Here is a 20,287-nt window from a genome sequence, read left to right on the forward strand (position 1 = left end):
GCAAAAAATTTTATTTATTTATTTATTTTTTTTAAAGGGAAGTGTTTCAACAAACATTATAAACTATAGATATAGAATAGCTATACATTATTGAGAATAATCTAACAATATGTCAAGTATTCGTAATATCTATGATTTTGACATATTACATACGTATTCGTGTTGTGCTCGTAACCTTTTTTTTTCTTTTGTGAAAGTCTAAATTTATAATAGTATAGCTTTATTCATATATGAATATAATAAACTCCGATAGTATTAAATTGTGTTTATATGTATAATTTTATACGAACATAATTTTCTAATTAGTATCAGCAAGAACTTTGTATCAATATATTTATTTGTTGGTATAATTATAATGATATCATCAATGAAATTTGTTATAGTCCTATGACTAAGTGTATGTTCTCATACGTTGAAATTCAGTTCAGTTCAGTTCAGCTCATTTCAGTTCAGCTCAACTCAGCTCCTAATTTCCTTCTCTTATAAAATATTCATTTCAATTCAATTCAGTCAATAAGAACATGCCCTAAAACTATCATAGGTTAGAATTTCTCTACTTTAATATTTTTACATGTTTTTGTACAACCTAGGCTATCACCAATAATAAACAAGTATTTTTTTTTTTTAAAAAAATAATAAAAAAAATAAAAATAACCGAGGACTGACGAACCACCTGAATTGAGCAGCATGGCTTAAATTTGTTAAGAAAGGGCCGCCTAACTTGGGCTTCAAGAAAATAAAGAACGGGCTTGATATAAGTGAATTTTAGGCACTAGGCCTATATACATGATATATGTTTGAGATTGAAGCAAATTTAACCCATTTCAAAACGAAATTCTTTTCTGAGTTCTTTAATACTTCCTCCGTATTATTACTTGTTTCATACACGGAGTTTTAGAAGTAATAGTAAAAAGTACAAAAAAAAATGAAAATAGTAGAGTTGGTGGAAAAATAAAGTATTGTATGATTGTCGGAAAGAAAGAGAATATGGATATATCATGCGGAGTAGTATGATGGTTAGGGCCTTAGGGGTCCACTGTAAAAGGAAAACAAGAAGTCTTGTGTAAGGCGAGTGCACGTTAATTTTATTGAAAGACAATTAGTTCCAAGACAAATTCAATTATTTTTTATAGTAACTTAAACCCTTAAAGGTTAACTTTTAATTTATCCTTAGTTTAAATTTTATTTTAATGCTTAATTCCTTATAGATTCATAATTACATAATATTAAAAGCTAATATGATTAGTTTAATTAATAATAAGTTTTTTATAAGATAAATTTATTATTAAAACAGTAATAACTTCTCACTTATGGTAACATGTAAATGGCACATCACCAAATTACCATAGCAACTCTCAAGTCTCATTTACAAGTCACGTGTAAATCCTCTGCTCACAAGATGAACTCCTAATGTAAAAATATATACTCCCTCTGTTTTCTGTTAATGTAAATTTTGATAGCAAGTATTTTTTAATTTTACACTAGCAAAAATTATAAAAGTGAATAATCTACTCACCAAGAAGAATCAAACTAAATACCTCGTGATTATATTTGTTTTTATAGATTGAGAGAAATTTAGAAGATTCTTTTTAATTTTTTAAAAGTTAAAGATTAACATTTTTTTTCGAAACAAATTAAAATAATTGTGTAACAATGGAGTATAAAATAATTCAGTACAACAAATGCTATTGAACTGTCATTGTTCTTGTTTAAAAAAAAAAAAAAAAAAAAATTGTAATCGTAAATTTGTAATTGTACAAGAGAAAATTACAATCATATTTAAGTTTTCGAAAGGATTACAAATGTAATTATATAAAAAAAGACTTGAAAAAAAAAAGAAAAAAGAAAAAAAAAGATCACTGGAGCTGGAAAAAACGCTGCTTAGCCGGAGACCAAAGAGAAGAGAGAGAAAAAAAACGAGAGCGGATTCATCACTCAAACACTTCCTTAGAAATCATCGATTATTTCCCCAATTCAATTGCTAAAAATGATTGTTCTTCTTCATCAATTTCTGGATTTTAGCTAATTTTTTTCGGAATTTATCATTGAATTTTCGATTTTTGGTGGTGTGGTGGTGGATTTCGGGGAGGGTTTTAGGAATAATTTAAAACCCTAGATTCCCGAAGAAATTTCAATTTGAAGATGGAAAATGGTGGATTGGCTGATAAATTTGGCGGATTGAATATTGATAACGCTAAAGAAAGCAGTCTTTTTCAAGTTATGAAAGCTGTTGAAGCTGCTGAAACTACAATTCGTCATCAGGTTCATATTCTTCTTTCTCTTCTTGTTGTTGTTGTTAGATTTTGAAACATGTCAATTGATTTTGTTCCCTTAAACTGTTTTAGAAGTTGCTCAATTTGTTATGTATTAATTGAAGATTTGTGGGTGGTGGGAAATGATTGATAGAAGGGTGAATTTAATGGAATCGTAATCGGAGAACTCGATTTTGGTGTTATTATTGATGGATGTTGTATGTTGAAGTGTAATTTAAGGGCAATCAAACAATTTAAGGAAGCTTGTTAGTTTGATGTTTTTGTTGAGATTATTATGATCACTAATGATTGCTGTGTTTTAAGTGTTGAGGTTGCATTTGGTATGTTTAGTGGAAACAAAAATGGAATGGAATCAAATGAGATAGGAAAAAGGTAATGATAATCATTTCTTTTATGGATTGTTTGGTATTTCAATGGAATGGAATCAAATGAGAAAGTGAGGAGAAAATTTGAGAAGGGTAAAGTGAATTGTAACCGTTGGGTTGCGAAGGGTAAAAAGGTGGCGGAATCAATTGTGCTCATATAAAGGAAACTATTACCTTACCCCTAAAACAAACAATCTATGATGGGAGTACTTTAGTGATTCTGAATTCAGCCCTTAAAATCTTCATACCAAACATACATTGAGCAACGGTGTAATGGAATCAGAGATTCTGCTTGTTTTGGTAGTTTTGGAATCTCTTATTCGTATGAATGAATTGTGAAAAGAAAACAGAAGATGGCTAGTAGAACTGAGGCCTAGACCAGAAGTTTTATCTATCGTGGGTCTGTAACTCGTGATCATATGAGAAATTTTACTTTAAAATCTTCTTATCATGTAGTGGTTGGTCAAATTCTTTCCATTTTGGCCTTTTAGTTTTGTCTATCGTGGGTCTGTAACTCATGGGCATATGAGAACTTATAGTTTAATATTTCTTACCATTTTGGCCTAGACCAGAAGTTTTGTCTATCGTGGGTCGAAGGACCTTACATATAAGTTGTGGGAATAACAAAGTATTTAAAAATTAGTGGGTCCTTGCCAAAAAGGGGGGGAAACTAAATTGGTACAAACATAAAAGGAAAGTAGGCAAACTAAACTAGGATAGAGAAAGTAGTAATTTACTAATGTAAATGTAGATGATCTTACTGATGAGTCAACCCCGATCCAAATCTAAGCTAATATTTGTTTGAGAATTATCCCTATAATGCTTCCTAATCATTAATTGGGAGTGTATGTGATTCAATGTCCTTAGTCATTATATAAGGAAATGAATTTATGAAGTACAAATGCTATGACAAAACCCTTAAGGAAGAGAGGCAGAAAGTACGAAGTGCAATAATCAACCAAACTAGTAGAACACTAGTAGAAGAGCCTTAATTTACAATAAATATGTTTGATCTTCAGAATATTACAAAATTTCTTTTTTTTTTATCTGCTTCTTACTCCTTATCTTCTTGAAATACTTTCAGTTTTCATATTTCTGCAAATTATTCCAAGTCTTTAATTTTTTTTTTCTTAATTTATATATCTTGGAAAACTCTGTAAACCCAAAAAGCCTCTCTGGTGTTATAAAATCTTTCTTTTCCTTGGATATCTGGTTCAAAGACAATGTTTCGAAGTAATAAAGGCCAGTTATTAGCAGATGCAATCGGACTGCTCCCGGCCCTCGGTGAAATGGGGTCTCATATTTTATCTTACTTATTTTGATGTATTTGAAGTGCCTGAAATTTAGAATCATACCTTGGGCGCGTTGTAGTGGTAGTGTGTTGGCTGTAGTGAACATCAGTGGTTTCCAAATGTTCATGATTCTTCTCCTAAAATGCCTATTGATCCTATGTCTAGAAAATTTCAAAGTACACTGTAATCTTTCTGGAAAACAATTTTTTTCTGGAAAACAATTTTTATCCTAGTTTTCTACTTTTTGGGCTTCCTTAGAGGTATAGAAGGAGTACATTATGTTTTCATTTTGCTTTTCTCCTATTAATTTGACTTAATAGATAAATTAATAAAACAATTGCTAATAGAAGTTAATACAGCCTTTTAATATTATTTTTGTATTTGTTCTATATGTGCATATGAATACTCCTCATTTGTGATAAATAGAAGATTCAGATGATCTCCTGTATCAACTAATAATAAATGAGTAAGTTATCGTGTCATCCATTTCTAAATGAGTTGGATAGATCTCCTTCCTATCAATCCTCACAAAAAAAAAAAAAAAAAAAAAAAAAAAAGCATTGATTAAAAATGGGCCTGTCTTAATAACTTGCCTTTGATAACGAATCGTTATGGATGGAATTCACACACGTGATTAAGATTATGTATCAGTTATTGAGGGCCCTATATTATCATTTCCGTAGCGCCTCCATACTTATTGAGACAACCCTAAAAGTAGTGGATGAGTGTTTCCTTGTTCGGTCACTTCAGTGTAAGAATCTGTACCAAGATTTCTCATTAGTCATGGATTGGCTTCAAGGGAAAGTAAATTTCTTGAGGGAGAACTTATTAATTATCCCTGTAAGAGCATTGCCACTAGTGGGCATTTTTTTGGTTGCCCAATCTCTCTCTAACCACTTTCTCACTCCTCCTCCCCATGGGCATTTTCTTGGTCATTTTTACTCTACACCAATGGTCATAAATTATAATCCCCACCATTCTCTCTCCTATTTTTAACCCTATACCCCACCAATATTTATCTCTCCTACACATCATTAAATTTGTAATTTAGTATTTCTTAATTTTATTGTTAACAAAATGTATGTATTGATTAAATTATTTATGAATAGTACAATATTAATTATTTTTAATATTAATTTTTGCAAAATGTATTTTTTAATAAAATAATAATATTTATTCTTAACTAAATTTTTTTATTGGTTAAATTATTTATGAGTACAATATTAATTATTTGTGTCATTATTTTATGTGAAATTTCATTTTTCATTAGTACAACATTAACGATTACAACATTGGAACATAATGATCGTACACCAATCATACAAACCAAATAAATTAACGATTACAAAACTATTTATTCATTACGACCGTATTTTTGCCAAATATGCTCAACTAAATCATCTTTCAAAGAAAAATGGGTTTGGCTATCACGCAGGGTAATTCTTCTTTGAATATACGCGTCAAAATCAACGTTTGGTGGTCGGCCAACGTCAAATTCGAAAGGCTCGTTGTTATTCACTGTGGCACTTGTACTCGGACCGGACCTTGCTCTATGAAGCTGAGGGCGATCTTCTTCGTAATACCTTCTCAAAACTTCGGCACGAGTGTAATTGTGTCGTTCATCCTCGACAATCATGTTGTGCATAATGATACAAGCTTTCATTATGTCGCTCAAAATGTCTTCGTCGAAAGCAAGTGAAGGTTGTCGTAATATGGCAAACCTAGCCTGTAGAACTCCAAACGCACGTTCAACGTCTTTCCGAGCTGCAGCTTGTTTATCTGCAAATAACTTGTCCTTTTGGAGTTGAGGATATGTGATACCTTGTATAAATGTTGCCCAGTTCGGATATATACCATCTGTTAAGTAGTATCCCATGTTGTACTCATGGCCGTTTACCATAAAACTAATTGGTGGTGCCCGACCTTTCAAAACATCGTCAAACACCGGAGAGCGGTATAGGACGTTCAGATCATTACAAGAGCCGGGTATTCCAAAAAATGCATGCCAAATCCATAAATCTTGATCCGCAACAGCTTCGAGGATAAGGGTTGCATTCTTGCTACGACCTGCGTATTGTGCTTTCCAAGCCATAGGACAGTTCTTCCACTCCCAGTGCATGCAGTCGATGCTACCGATCATGCCCGGGAATCCACGCATTTCATTTTGGTGAAGGATTCTCCTTAAATCTTCATCTGTTGGACTTCTTAAGTACTCGGCCTCGAAATGCTTGATCACCCCTTGAGTAAAATGTTGCATTGATTTTCTAGATGTTGTTTGACCCATGCGTATGTATTCATCTACGGCATCCGGAGCAACACCGTACGCTAACATTCTTATTGCAGCGGTGCATTTCTGCAGAGGTGATAAGCCAAGCCTACCAGCTGCATTCCTACGCTGCTGGAAGAACGGATCGCCCTCAACCACTTTATTCATAATCCGACAGAATAAAGGTTTGTGCATTCGAAATCGACGACGAAACTGATTTTCGGAATACACAGGATTTATTGCAAAGTAATCATTGTACAATTGCAAATGCCCTTTCTCCCTTTCTCTATCTCCCCTATGTTGCGGGACTGTTTCATCTTCATTTACGATCTCGGTCTCGGATGGAGGTGGTTGAGGAAGCATTATGTTAGGTAAGTGATTTGTGACAAATTCGTCAACTAGATTATCAAATTCCGCATATTGATCTGAATCAGAAGAATTTGAGCTTGAGGTTGAGCTTATGGAAAACATTTTTTGTGTTTGGTTTTTGAATGTTTTGATGTTGTGGAAGAATGGATTTCACACCTTTAAATAGGAAATGTTATCGGTGCATGTCCTTCAACTAAGTGTGAACTGACTACTCAATGTATAGTAAAAACAAAATACATGACTACTCAATGGTTGTATAAAGCAAAAACTGCAATTGGACTTGACTACTCAATGGTTGTATAAAACAAAAAATGCAATTGGACGTGACTACTCAATGGTTGTATAAAACAAACACTGCAATTGGACTTGACTACTCAATGGTTGTATAAAACAAACACTGCAATTGGACTTGACTACTCAATGGTTGTATAAAACAAAAACAACAATTGGACTTGACTCATAAATGAACAAAATATATGAAAATGTAATATAATTTGATAAATTTTTGGAACATAATTAATAATATAAATTAATTCATTGCAACATAAAATAAAGGGAATACTTGAAATCATAATGCATAATAAACTACTCTACTTTCCACCATACACTTGTTGAATTAGTTCCTCCTTCCACGCTTCTTCAGTTGGTGTAAGTGGCGTCGTTTTGGACATAATTGCTTGCAACATATCAAATTTCATCTTCTTCTCTTGTAATTCGACCTGTTTGTTTTTCCTCTTTTCCTTTTCCCTTTCAAGCTCCAACCTTTGCTGCCGTAAATTTGCCTCAAAGCTTCTTACTTCAGTACAAGCCTGTATCTGTTCACCAATACTTAAAATTGCACTATCATGAGCAATAGCTTTTCCCTTACGCTTAGCCTTTGCTTTTTTTACCCCGTCGGGTCTGGGAATACCTCCTGATGAAAACCCACCAACGGGAATATCTCCTTCAGCTTCACTGTCAGTTCTCGATCTCTTTCCACTTCCACTGCTATCCTCGGTGTCCCCTTCCGGACGCAGTTGACAATCCTGTCGTTCCTTTAGTGACAATGCCCATCTGAGTTTCGGCCTCCACTTTGGGTCATTCTTTATCATTTCCCAAGCGTGGGGAAAAACAAAATTGTGTGGTGGTTTGGCTGATATATGGAACAACTTCGAGGCCTTTTGAATTCGATCAACTTCGTTGAATCCACTTCCAATTAGCGGACCCGCTTCATCATAACAACTTGTCCATAACAGTACATCTGCCGCCATCCTTCTCCAACGGTTCTCCAAACTCTTCGCATTTCTGGGTGGTAGTATTTCTGGCTTCTTAGCTTGAACCATGTCGTACGCCGCAGATATTTGTCGCCAAAGTTCAGCAGCTTTCATGCCCGTACCCACTATCGCATTTCCACTATATTTTAAATATAGCCCAATAAGAGCTTCATCTTCTGCAACTGACCAAATACGACTAGCTTTAGCGAGTTGTTGGTTGGAACCCACCCGCATTCTTTGAGTCGACGGAGGGTATTGAGGTGTCTCAGGCACATTTTCTTCTTGGCTATCATCGTACTGAGAGTTACTTCCTTGGTAGACAGGAGGTGATTGCTCGTAATCAGTGTTTTCAGTTGGAATTTGTGGAGTTATTTCAAGTTGTGGAGGTATTTGTTGTTGTGGAGGATTTTGCAGAGAGGTGTTGCTCAATCTTTGTAGGAAAAGTTGGAATTGAGGTTGATTCATGAAATTCTCATCAAAATCATTACAATTTTGAGAAAGTATTGAGTAAAAGGGGTTATTGGGATCCATTTTTTTTTTTTTTTGGATTAATTTCAAAAACTAACACAATAATAACAATAATAATAATAACTATTATAAAAATAATAATAATAATAATAATAATAATAATAATAATAGTAATAACAACAATAATTACGAACAACAGTAATAATATTAATAAGCTAAAATAAGAACAATAATAATTATACTTCCAATAATAATAATAATAATAATATTTATTGTAATAATAATAATAATATTTATTTTAATAATAATAATAATAATAATAATAATAATAATAATAATAATAATACTAATATTAAAAGGATGACTAATTATGAGGGAGAAATTGAGAGAAAATGTAAATACAACAAATTTATGTGAATTTTGAAAATATGAAAATATAGGCAAAATGGGTCTCTATTTGTAGAGAATTTTTTTTTCTAGCCGTTGGTATATTTTTTTTTTTTTTTTTAATTTTATAACCACAAAATAACCGTTACAAATTTATTACCGTTGCAATTAGGAGAAATTACGTGATTGGTCCAAATACCCTGACAGGACGCGTGGCAGCGCCTGATTGGGCGTGCTGACGCGCCTGTCAGGGCTGCCAGTATAATTTTTTTTTGCTTTTCGAACCCTCAAAACGCAGCGTTTTGAGGTGAAGCAAAGCGTAAGCTTCCTCAAAACGCTGCGTTTTGAGGTGTGCTTAGCAAAAAAAAATTATACTTGCAGCTTGCACGTGGGGCCCACTTCTTCTTGGTCAGTTTTTTAATTTTGCCCAAACTTTGATCAAAAACTGATTTGCCCATGGGCATTTCTCATTTTGACCATTGGTGGGGAGTTATTTTTTTTTATTAAAACCCAAAAAACACCCATGGGCATTTTTCTCCCCATTGGTGAGAGTGCTCTAAGAAGATGCTGTTCTTGGGCATTAACTGAAAATTTACTATGATGCTTCGTGTGGGGATTTAGTTGCAACTTTCAAAATCAGATTTAAGCCTCCTTATCTCTGAGAATGAATCCAAACCTTCTGTCTTGTTCAAAGCTGTTTATGTTAAAATTGACAAATTAGTCCAAGTTCGATTATGTGTAGATAAACATTAGAAGCATGTTTAAGGTTTTCTGGCCATCCTTTCCCGTCTTTTGTAACTTATATCAGTTATATGTTCCAGAAGCTATTTCTCAGACACATTTTATGGAAGGCTTGAACTTATGAATTAAAATTTCTAATCCACCTTTAATGGGGATGTTAACATTTCTGTTATTGGCCATTAGCAAGATGAAGAACTTCAGCACTTCCAGAAACAGTGCTGATATTTATCTCCCTGAATTGCTTGATGCCTGTGAATTTTTTTTATGCCTGTTTTCAGGAGTTATGGATGTTTACATGAATTTTCTAGCAGGTTGAAGAGAACAATAGGTTAAGGGAAGAGCTTCTGAAGAAAGATCGGGAACTTGAAAATCTTGTAAGTGTTTCCAGCTACATAATTATGTTTGTGTGGTTAATTGTGAATATGCTCTGCTTCTTTGTTTTTGTAGATTGCCCGATTTATAACCTTTTTAAGTAGGATTCGAATATGCCTGTGAAGCATGCATAGTGATCTGTCATGTTTCTGAAACGGTCTGACTTGATTGCATTCCTTCCTTCCCCCATGTAATCATTGGCAGAAACTTGATAAGCCAACAGCTCAGGGGTCTTATTCAGTTGATCCATCTGGTGAACACATGCAGGGAATAATAAATAGGGTCCATCAAGTACCTCAAATGTTTGATACATCAGGTATTGTCTCTCCTTCCAGAATTTAAGCAAAAATCAGAGTATGAAGAGTAATGTAACTTAGTCACACTTCCAGGTGGCCAGACTGCAGAGAACGCCAACAACCTCCAGCCTGCATCACCTACACTACACTCTCCGGGCAGACATCTCATGTATGCTTACAGGCTGAACTTATGATTTCGGGTCATAGGTTATTTCCTTTTGTGGTTACAATTGTCAATGAGGGATACTCAAATTTCACATGCTGTAAATTTTCTTCCATTTTTTAAGGTTGCAAAAGAATGGCGAGTACGATCCTAACAATGTTCATGTAGAAAGATTGATGCCAGTTACTGAATCAAATAATCATAGCAACCTTTGGCAGCAGGTTCTTTTCTAAGAGCTTCCCTTCTTTTCTGCTATGATGCTTATGGGATTGAATTGCACTTACCCAAATTTTTTTGTCCCAAAGATCAGGGAGCGTGAAGAAGAAATCTTGCAGCTTCGTAAGCATCTAAATGACTATTCCATAAAGGTAATTAAATGTCTTTCCTCAAGACCTTGAACCTGATTCCATACTAAAATAAGTTAATTCTGTATTGGTTTATTTAATTGTCCTTTTACTGTTTCAGGAAGCACAAATTCGTAATGAAAAATATGTTCTAGAGAAGCGCATTGCTCATATGCGAATGGTTAAAACAACTTCAAACTTCAAATTGATTTTGTTTCTGATATGAATTTGTCATTGGATATAACTGAATGACATAAGCTTCATTGATTGTTTAATGTAGGCATTTGATCAACAACAACAAGATCTAATTGATGCAGCATCCAAATCTCTTTCTTATCGGCAAGATATAATTGAAGAAAATGTGCGCTTAACTTATGCTTTACAGGTAAATTGTTTGTTTGATTAAATATTTGCATTTGATATTTGTTTTCTTTGTGTAAGTTCTTGGTTCATGTCTGAACTCATCCTTTTGGGGTTAAGGCTTTGGTTTGTTAAACTGATTTTTTAATGCTTTATGTAGTGGTCGATACGACGATACACATAGTTGAGCCTGTCTCGTATATAAAGCTATGTTTGGCTCTATTTAAGACCTTAAATGTGTCTCATTGGATGCCTCTCATGTTCTGGATTTTAATATTTGTGCTTGATCCTCCCATATTAGAGTTGATTTTACATATAAAATGTTTTTATTTTTTTTTTTATTTTTTTTATTGAAGAATTCTGTCAGTCTTGGAAGGTGATATTAGTGTAGTAATTGTGACCATATTTTTTTTCTTTTCTTTTTTTTATCCAATCCTACATTCCTACTTACATGTATGAAGTTTAACACCATACGCTGAAGTATTAAAATGGAACAAAGGCAGTAGTTGTATGCAAGATATGTTTGTTTAAACCAATCCTAATTATGGTTTGACACCATTGCTTTTTCAGGATGTGCAGCAAGAGAGGACAACTTTTGTGTCATCTTTATTGCCTCTTCTTGCAGAATATTCTCTTCAGCCACAAGTATCAGATGCCCAGTCTATTGTTAGTAACGTCAAGGTACGTGTTTCCTGTAAATTCAAGTTTCTGTCTCTTTCGAAGCATTGCTGATTGTTAGATAGTGGGATCAAGTTATAAATTTTAAAGTGAAGGAAAAGCATATTTGTAAAGCTGTTCATTCAAATTTTGATATATGAAATCATGTTTGGGAGATGAGTGAGGTGTTTAATAGAGATAAAATCTTCCTAGAATTGGCTTGTGGCAGTATTGTCAGCGTTACATAATTAGGGATAAGATGAAGGAGTATCAAGTATGATGGCTTGAACATGTCTACCACTAACATTTGATTGGTCCGGTCCAGTGAAAAGAGACTGGAAATCATGGTATAAAGGACATGTGGTCTTTGGACTGTATAGTATTGGATAGGGATGAGTGGACTTGTATAGAACGATCCCTGTGATCAATTTATGAGGATGGCATCTTGGTCCACGATTGATTTATATTCAAAAAGGAATCAAAATGATTGGATGTCACCATTACTAAAATTTACTTTCCAACTGATTTGAGAAGATTCGATTTTTATTTTGACAGTTTTGTATTCAGGAGATGGGTGTTGAACCTGAAGATGGTGACTTGATGGTTTTTCTGTATGTTGATGAATTTTGTGTTTCTTTAAAGAGCATTTTCTGTTTTTGTGGCTAGCGCTAGTATGATTTTAGGGGGGGGGGGGGGGGGGTAGGGAAGAATCATTCGCATTGGTAACCTGTATCAGCAAAAGCTTGAATAATAGACCTATCAGTGTGCTGACCATCATGATTGGCATCACCTTGTCAAGGTCTTATGAAGTAAAGTGAGCTTGTATTTTCTCTTGTTGTGTGTTTCCTTTTTGTTTTCCTTTTTTTTTTAAGCCTTGAAGGAGTTTGGGGATAGCAGATCCAAGTTGGCATGTCTTACCTTTTGCTTTATACTAATGGTACCCTCCTTCACCGGTGGTTTGCAGGTGCTATTTAAACATCTGCAGGAAAAGTTAATCATCACTGAGGTAACCTATAACTGTTTTCCCTTCATCCAGAATAAGTGATTTGAGATTATGCCTTTTTTTTCTTTCCTTCCTTCTCTAAGGCAGTATATAGCATATTTTTAGTTTCAATTTTGTCAATGCAGGATTTAGTAGTTTTTGCTGATGGTGTTCTGTGTCTTTGTCTTCTTGTGCTGACAGGCAAGATTGAAAGAGTCTCAGTATCAATTAACACCATGGCGCTCTGGTGGGACTAGTCCTAACTTTCCTGCACATTCCCCTGAACATTCCAGTGGCGCAGCACCTACTTCAGTATGATCACATGTCTACAACTCACTTATTTTCATAGTTTCATGATCTTTTTTTTTTTTAATATCATGCATTTTCTGTCAGAGCAAAAATGGGCTAGAACTTGTGCCTCGTCCTTCATATTCTCCTGCAAACATGGCAAACTCTGATGGTCAGATTGCTGCAGATTGGAATTCTAGGGGCCAGCACGCCATTCAAGCTGATGCAAGCGCTCCTTTTTCACAAAATGCAGAGTTAAGCAATATGGGGAGGTATTCACCTCTTGCAAGCAGGTGAGCCTGCTCAAATGAAGATTGCCACTGAACTGTGAACAATTACAACCATCTCTTTAGTTGGTGGGTCCTGTTTTCATTTGAAATTCTGTTGGTTGATTTCAGGGCATCTCAGAAGTAAAATGTTACAGTCCTTATAGCCATTAAATAAACAATAAATAATTTTGTTTTGTGTTTGCTATTGCAAAGGCGAGGATTTTATTTTGGAGTTTTATATAAGTAGATTGTTATCATCCATAAATTTATTTTACTGCTGTTTCATATTTTCTAGATTAATAATAGAGACTTCTCATGTTTGCATGTCTAGATGCTATTGACTTATATTTGTCTTTTTTTTTTTCTTTGAATAACATAGACGTTGATGCTAATATACCATTAATTTTTATTTAAATTTTGGGGGTTTCCTCATGTCTGCAACAACTTCTACTTTTTGTGCGTGAGGAGAATTTGGATCTGCTTTTTTAGATATGTTTCTTCCTTGATGAGAGTCCAATTAGTACTTTTAATACATTATTATTGGTGTTTTCAACATTTACTTTTATTATTTTACCCTTACCATTCTTTATATGTGGAAATTTTATCCTGGGGTAGCTGTCTCTTCATCCATTAACGGTGGAACGGGACTTGGCTACTTCTTAAGGGAGAGAGTGCATTGATTAGGATCTAAGGGATGAGGCTGTGTAAGATCTGGACATCTCCATGCTTCATAAGGATCAATGTGGAGTTGTTATTGTTGTTGATATCAAAATTTTGTATGTTTAGATTATATTATATTCTTTATATATATGTCCATGTGTGCTTGAAATATCTTGTACAGTTTCTTAAGAATTTAGATTGGTGATCACATCTTTCTCTTGTATTGGCATTGTTTGGTTAATTTTTTGCCTCCTATTTGGCTTTAGGGATCTAGATACCCATGATGCACCAACGCAAGTTGCTGTCAGCCGTGATGAATATCATGCTACGCCTAGACAGGTCAAATTTAAGGATCCAGTAAGTAGTTCTGAGGTATACGGAGCTGCTGCAGAGGGGCAATATCATGAAAATGAAGATGCATTGACTTGGAATACAGGGACCTCTCCTTATTCCAACACAATTGAGGATCCTAGTTCTTCCTTTCCTTATCTTCAACCAGTTCCTGAAGAACCTTCATCTTCTTTCTCTGAGGGTAAACTTTTTGTGGTTTCTATGTTTGATTCGTGTTCAACAAGTATGATGGCTTATGGATATTGTTTGTCATTTTGGAATCTGCAGCTGCTGATGATGATCCATTACCAGCAATAGAGGATCTTCAAATATCAGGTGAACCTTATCCCGGGCGAGAGATCCAAGCGTGTGGCTTTTCTACAAACGGAACAACCAGCTGTAACTTTGAGGTCGTTCTTGAGACCTTTATTTTTTGAGATATAATTGTTAGAAATCTTCTTTGAATCTATTTGTAAAAAGTTATTTGTTTGGTATTGAGCAGTGGGTGCGCCATTTGGAAGATGGATCTGTGAAATACATAGATGGTATATCTGCCTTGTCTCTGCATTTTGTTTTGTCTTCTATTTTTCATTTGTACTCAGGAATTTGCAGATTTGGCAACTCATGAACTTTTAAATATCAGGGGCAAAACAACCGGTTTACCTTGTCACAGCTGATGATGTGGAGACATATCTGGCCATTGAAGTTCAGCCTTTGGATGACAGAAAAAGAAAGGTAACTTTTTTTTTTTTACTTTGGATGTTACAGCTGATGGTTGTGTTAACCTTTTAGATTGATACTTTATGCCTTTTATGGTTAGAATATTCACTTTCCTGCAGTACTATCGAACATTTATTTTTCATTTACTTTCTTTTTATTTAATTCTTTGTTTAAACTGCAGGGGGAGCTTGTAAAGGTTTTTGCTAATGAGCACAGAAAAATCACTTGTGGTAAGATAGTTAAAGTTGTTACTTTAATGGGATTAAATCGATTAGTCTTGTGAAGTTGTGATTGTCTCTTTGTTTTTTCTATTCTGTTGCATGCTGATATGACTCTATCTCCAATATCTTTAGTTTAGAGGTAATTTTTTTAAAAAAATAGGGGTTGTGGTTTTTGGAAGAGAGAGAGAGAGGGGGGGAGGGGGGACACCGTGCACCTGTTACTGGTGTATGCTAAAAGGATAGAATAGGACCCTTCTTCAGCCGATCTTTATGTACCACTAAGGTTTTAAATAGTATTTCGCTAAATTGGACGCTACAACTGGATCAATTCTGTTGAGCTGGACTGATATTTACTGAATCTAACCGATTTTTATTGAATGTATTTATTTGAATGTTCTGTTGCCTTTTTAAATTTGTATTGTTTATTGTGGGTAGCTGCATTACCTATTAATCTTTTTATAGCTAGCTAAAAACTTCTTTATTGATACAGATCCTGCCATGCAAAGTCACATAGAACAGAACTGGCGGAATGGTCAGGCCTCTTATAAAGTATCAGTATCGGTATGGCCGCCTTCATATTTTAACCTCACAGTATTTTATTTGGTTGTTAATTTGTTATGGATTCACTTTCATCTTCAGCAAAGTTATATACTTCGTACTAAGATTGTGGGTTATACTGGTGCAGACAGGTTACCTTGACATATGGGAGCCAGCTACTTTGACTATTAAGCGTGAGGGTTATAGTATCAAGGGAAGTGGATCCAGCAGTCTTGCTGTCAATGAGAAGTTTTTACCCGGAACCAATGTATGTGTTTTTTTTTTTAAAAAAAAATTTAAAAATTTGTTTTTAATCTAGTTTTTTTCTCTCATCATCTTTAATGCATGTGCTCCATATTTAAAATTAAATTTTTGGATAATGTTTGTAGACTTTTTTCATGAACCACTGTTGTTTTGCAAGCCATTTGCTTTTGAAGTTTTCAAATAGATTAATGCTTTAACAAGAGATAGGTGCCCATTTTTGTGTGAAGTTGTGAGACTACAAAATTGCTATCATCAAAATCTTTCTTCAGGCGTGTGATTTTTATGTGTTGTGAGAATCAATTGATGGTCCTGAAAAGATGGATTTGAGATAGAGTAAATGAGCAAAATACTTTGAATTAGTTGTTTCACTCTGAGTTGACTTGTTTGCTAACTTACAAATTTGTCCATTATTATCTTTAATTCTCTATAAGTAAAAATCATAAAAAGTTTTTATCTCAAATTGATTATTGAGACAAATCCAATTACACTCAGTCACATTTGTTTTAATAGATTGTTATTGAGTAATGCTAAAGGTCAAAGTGTAACAGCTCTAAAAAAAGGAAGTATATGGAAGAATTGTGGGGAATAGCCTTTATACATATATATATTACATTTGCATTGTTTGAGTTATAGTTTGGACGACCTTTTTTCTTTGATAAATGTTAATTTTGAGTTGGGAGTTAGGTTGGAGGAAGATTTTTTTACCCCTTGTATCTCGTCAAAGTATAATAGCCATTGATAAGTGAGATGAATGAGCGCATAAGAGCGTTATTTTTTTTTTTTTTTTTTTAATTTATGCACTTCAAGTATATGAAATTTGTGGGAGATAAGTTCAGCTTTTCCATTTCTTTAATTATTGCTTAAGAGGGATCAACTTTATCTTAGACGTCAAGAAGACGACTATATGAGTAAATGACTTTACCACACTAGGAGTACTGGAGTGTAGTGCTTGGTACTAGCCTCCTGTTGTGACTAACAATTGATACTTTTGTTTTCCATATTAAAAATAGAACAGCTATTCACATCAATTTTTTGTTAAGCAACTCAAGCAAGGCTTGCAATGTTTGTGTGAATGTGTCGTGTTTCCATGAGATGAGCGTTATTTCATCTATTAATTTTCAAATCCTTGAGGGACTTATTGAATACCTTTATCATTCAATCCCTCATACATATGTAGTATAACAAAAATGTTATGCTTTTTTTTTTAATTAATAAAATGTTAAAATAACAAAGATATGCTTGCTTACACAGAACAATATATATGTGGTGCTCCATATTATTTGTTTATGAAATTTCATAAATTTCTGTAAGATGGAAACTTTGAGCTTACTGTTGGCTTTCTTATGCGTTTGCTTATGTATTTATAAGATCAAGACCCCCAACCAAACACCCCTTCCCCTAGTTTTCCTCTTCTTCTGCATCCATATTTCCTGATGAGTGCTTTATGCAGGTAACCATTACCCATGGACACCTTCTCGAGTTTTCTATATTTAGTCCCAGTGATGTTGAGCATCTCATGCGAGCTGAGACTACCATAACAGACATTGCTAGGTATTGCCCCAGTTCCTGTCTTCTCAATACTCTTGTTTGGGTGAATAAAGAAGCATAAATGAATACTCCCATCCCCAATTTGGCTGTAAGTAAGATAAAATTCAGGAGGGGAACTTCAGTTTGTATAAAAATGTTCTGAATTCAAGCTGGAAGTGAGATACACTAAAGTGGACTTACATATATCCAAATGTTGACAGAATTATATAAATTTACAATTTTGTTGGAGTTATTTTGCTTACTTATGTGACAAAGTAACTTATTATTAAATAACCATAAGGTACCCCTCCCCCCAAACAGGCACACAGTGAACACATACATGAAAAATTGTATTGTTAACTTGTTAAATTTTAGGCTTTATTTATATATTAAGCTTTATTACTTTTGGTTTTGCAGTATGAGAGATACAATTGTCCTCACGCTGAGATTATTCATCATGAAGGTGTGCTCTCCCTTGTAATTTGGATATGACTTCTTTAAAAGTTTATTTATATTTCATCTTTGTGTATATTTTTTTGATAAATATAGTTAGTTGCTCAATTATATAAACCTGAGACACTTCATTGCTTTGTATTATCATGTTAAAGGCCTGAATAGATTAATTCTGAAGCCATATTTGGTGAGAGGTGACTAAAGTAAGCCACTGCTACGTGATTAGGGTTAGCGTTGCTTGCATGTTTCTTCTGCTTAGTGTTGTTGTTCTGCATGTTTCCTGTTCCTAGATTGCTGTCTTTTGATGATGGCTATCACCTTTCCCTACTTAGCTTTAGTAAGGCTCACTCTAAAGTACGAAGATAAATCTCATCTATATGAATAAATAATTACTAATTTATAGTAAATTCAAAGCTCAGCAAAACTGGTTTCAGACAGTTCAGCTTCTTGAATTTTGCAGTCAAATTTGACCACAGAAGATGGATATTCAATTGATTATCCAACAAAAACAGCGTCTCTGCACTGGCAAGCGTAAGGCTGAAAAATTTTGACCCTCGGACCATGCCATAGGTGGACCATTGTTCATTGGACGGGTGATTAGATTTGAAATTTTCAACTTACGACAATTGTGAATCTTCTTTGTGCATCATCGATATATTTCTGCTTGCACTCTTTGAAGCTTAACTACTAAAGAATATGTATATTTTATTTTTTATTGAGGCCCTCTGTGCAATTGAAAGTGTTGACTATGTTTGAGCTTCTTCAACAGGCTATGCAAAAAGGGAAAGGAAAGAGGAGGAGGATGTTCTTTAGCAAGTGAATGATTTTTTGTATGGGAGGCTCTCTCTCCCTTTTTTTAGGGTGTAAAACAAAGGAAATGGGGTTTAAAAAAGAGTACTGTATTTACTTCAGGGTAGCAGGCTTTTCTGTATCGCAGTGAGACTGTAGTGAACATGTAAAGGTTGAGTAATGTAAGTTATAGGCTATTCAGAAATGTAATCAATCCATTCTTAACAATTTGGTGAATATTTGTGTTATTGGAGGTCCTTGAGCGACGACTAAAATCTAGCTTTCGTTCATAGCGCAAATTCTATAGTAGAAAGCTCAGTATGTAAACACCCAACTAAATCATAATCCCCACTCCGATCTAAGTAGTTGAAATTCGCTTTAGTTATCACAGGAGATATATAATGAATCTGGGTTATTCTCCATCTCCACCTCGTTGTTGCAACTTTTACATGATTATACCGTCACCCCCAACCAATTTTCCTAACCAAGAGCCACTACAATGACTACCCAAAACTGCATTAGCACCTCCTTCCACCGCCCAAAAAAGCTCCTACCCCCCCCCCCCCCCCCGCCCCGCCCCGCCCCACCCCACCCCACCCTTTCTCTCACTGTTGGAAAGTATGCAAAATGCCCCATTTGTCTGCTGAATTAGGGGTGGTATCAAAGCTTGAAATCGAATTCATTTTTAAAAAAAATTATTTTCTGTATTATTGAAACTAATACTACTAAGAATGATAATTTGATTACTATACCCATGTATCATGGTCCTTATAAAAGTATTGTAATTCTGGTCTTAGTGCTACCTTACTTTGATCAACATTAATTCGCTAGTAATGTTTATTAGCAAGTCATTATATATGTGTTGTCAGTAATCTCAATTATGCAATGCTAGTAACTCATTGGTGTGTGCTATTCTCGATCACCATCAAGGCATAATAGCATTCTCTTCCGCCGCTCTCTGCTTCGAACGACGAGTTGTGCCGTCCTACTTGCATCATAACCCCCCTACACCCTTGTATCTACTCCTTGCATCAAGAAAAACATATCATACTTATCGTCATTTACACTTACCGCCTTACCGGATTGTCACGTAATTTAGACGTCATCCTAGTTCGAACCATCATCATGACATGAACTACAGTGAAGGTAGGAGGATATAGGGAGGGAAGCGAAGGGGGTGTTGCGGTGGCGGGGATGGTGGTTGCTTTGCTCGGGAAGTTGGAGGATGTTGTTGATTGAGGGTGTTGCATGAGTTATTTTAGCAACTCTTCTAGTAGTGGATATGTAGATGAGATAAGGAGAACATGATATGTTTAAGTTGTTTACAAGAAGAAGAACTCGTATCACGACTTTCAAACAATGAACATGAATTTTCAATAAATGAACTTCAATTTTGTCACGACCTTTTGTCATTCGCCAATAATTCATTTGTAGCAAAGTTTTCACGTGATATGAACACATACTTTTTTTTTTTTTTTTTTTTTTTTTTTTTTTGAGGAAATGAACACATATATTTTTATAAGGCTTTATTTCTTTTTTTTTTTTTTTTTTTCTGAACAAAATAGAATAAAATAGTCACTTGATAATGTTATACGAAGTAAAAAAAAAACAAAGAGAAGTTGCGTTGTCATAATTCATACA

General features: G+C 34.5%; 1 protein-coding gene across 3 annotated transcripts; it reads left to right on the forward strand.

Moving 5' to 3' along the window:
• The first annotated feature begins 1,829 nt into the window (after positions 1 to 1,829).
• Positions 1,830 to 18,936, forward strand: LOC145624177 (uncharacterized). Of its 3 annotated transcripts, none has more exons than XR_014110393.1 (23): positions 1,830 to 2,262; positions 9,726 to 9,788; positions 9,991 to 10,102; positions 10,176 to 10,251; positions 10,370 to 10,466; positions 10,551 to 10,613; positions 10,711 to 10,770; positions 10,870 to 10,974; positions 11,520 to 11,630; positions 12,571 to 12,612; positions 12,790 to 12,900; positions 12,982 to 13,169; positions 14,072 to 14,337; positions 14,424 to 14,545; positions 14,638 to 14,680; positions 14,779 to 14,870; positions 15,037 to 15,085; positions 15,567 to 15,637; positions 15,762 to 15,881; positions 17,328 to 17,428; positions 17,822 to 17,867; positions 18,318 to 18,450; positions 18,627 to 18,936. XR_014110393.1 is itself a non-coding variant. In XM_081677155.1 (23 exons), exons 1-23 carry the CDS (start codon positions 2,143 to 2,145, stop codon positions 18,679 to 18,681), a joined length of 2,184 nt encoding a protein of 727 aa, XP_081533281.1. In that variant the 5' UTR covers positions 1,830 to 2,142; the 3' UTR covers positions 18,682 to 18,936. The 3 variants fall into 3 exon arrangements, 2 of the variants coding, with proteins under 2 accessions (XP_081533281.1, XP_081533282.1); XM_081677155.1 differs by having other exon boundaries at positions 18,318 to 18,388; XM_081677156.1 differs by lacking the exon at positions 18,318 to 18,450.
• Positions 18,937 to 20,287: the final 1,351 nt, after the last annotated feature.

Source organism: Chenopodium album, chromosome 3 (assembly GCF_948465745.1).
Source record: "Chenopodium album chromosome 3, dcCheAlbu1.1, whole genome shotgun sequence".
Lineage (NCBI taxonomy): Eukaryota > Viridiplantae > Streptophyta > Magnoliopsida > Caryophyllales > Amaranthaceae > Chenopodium > Chenopodium album.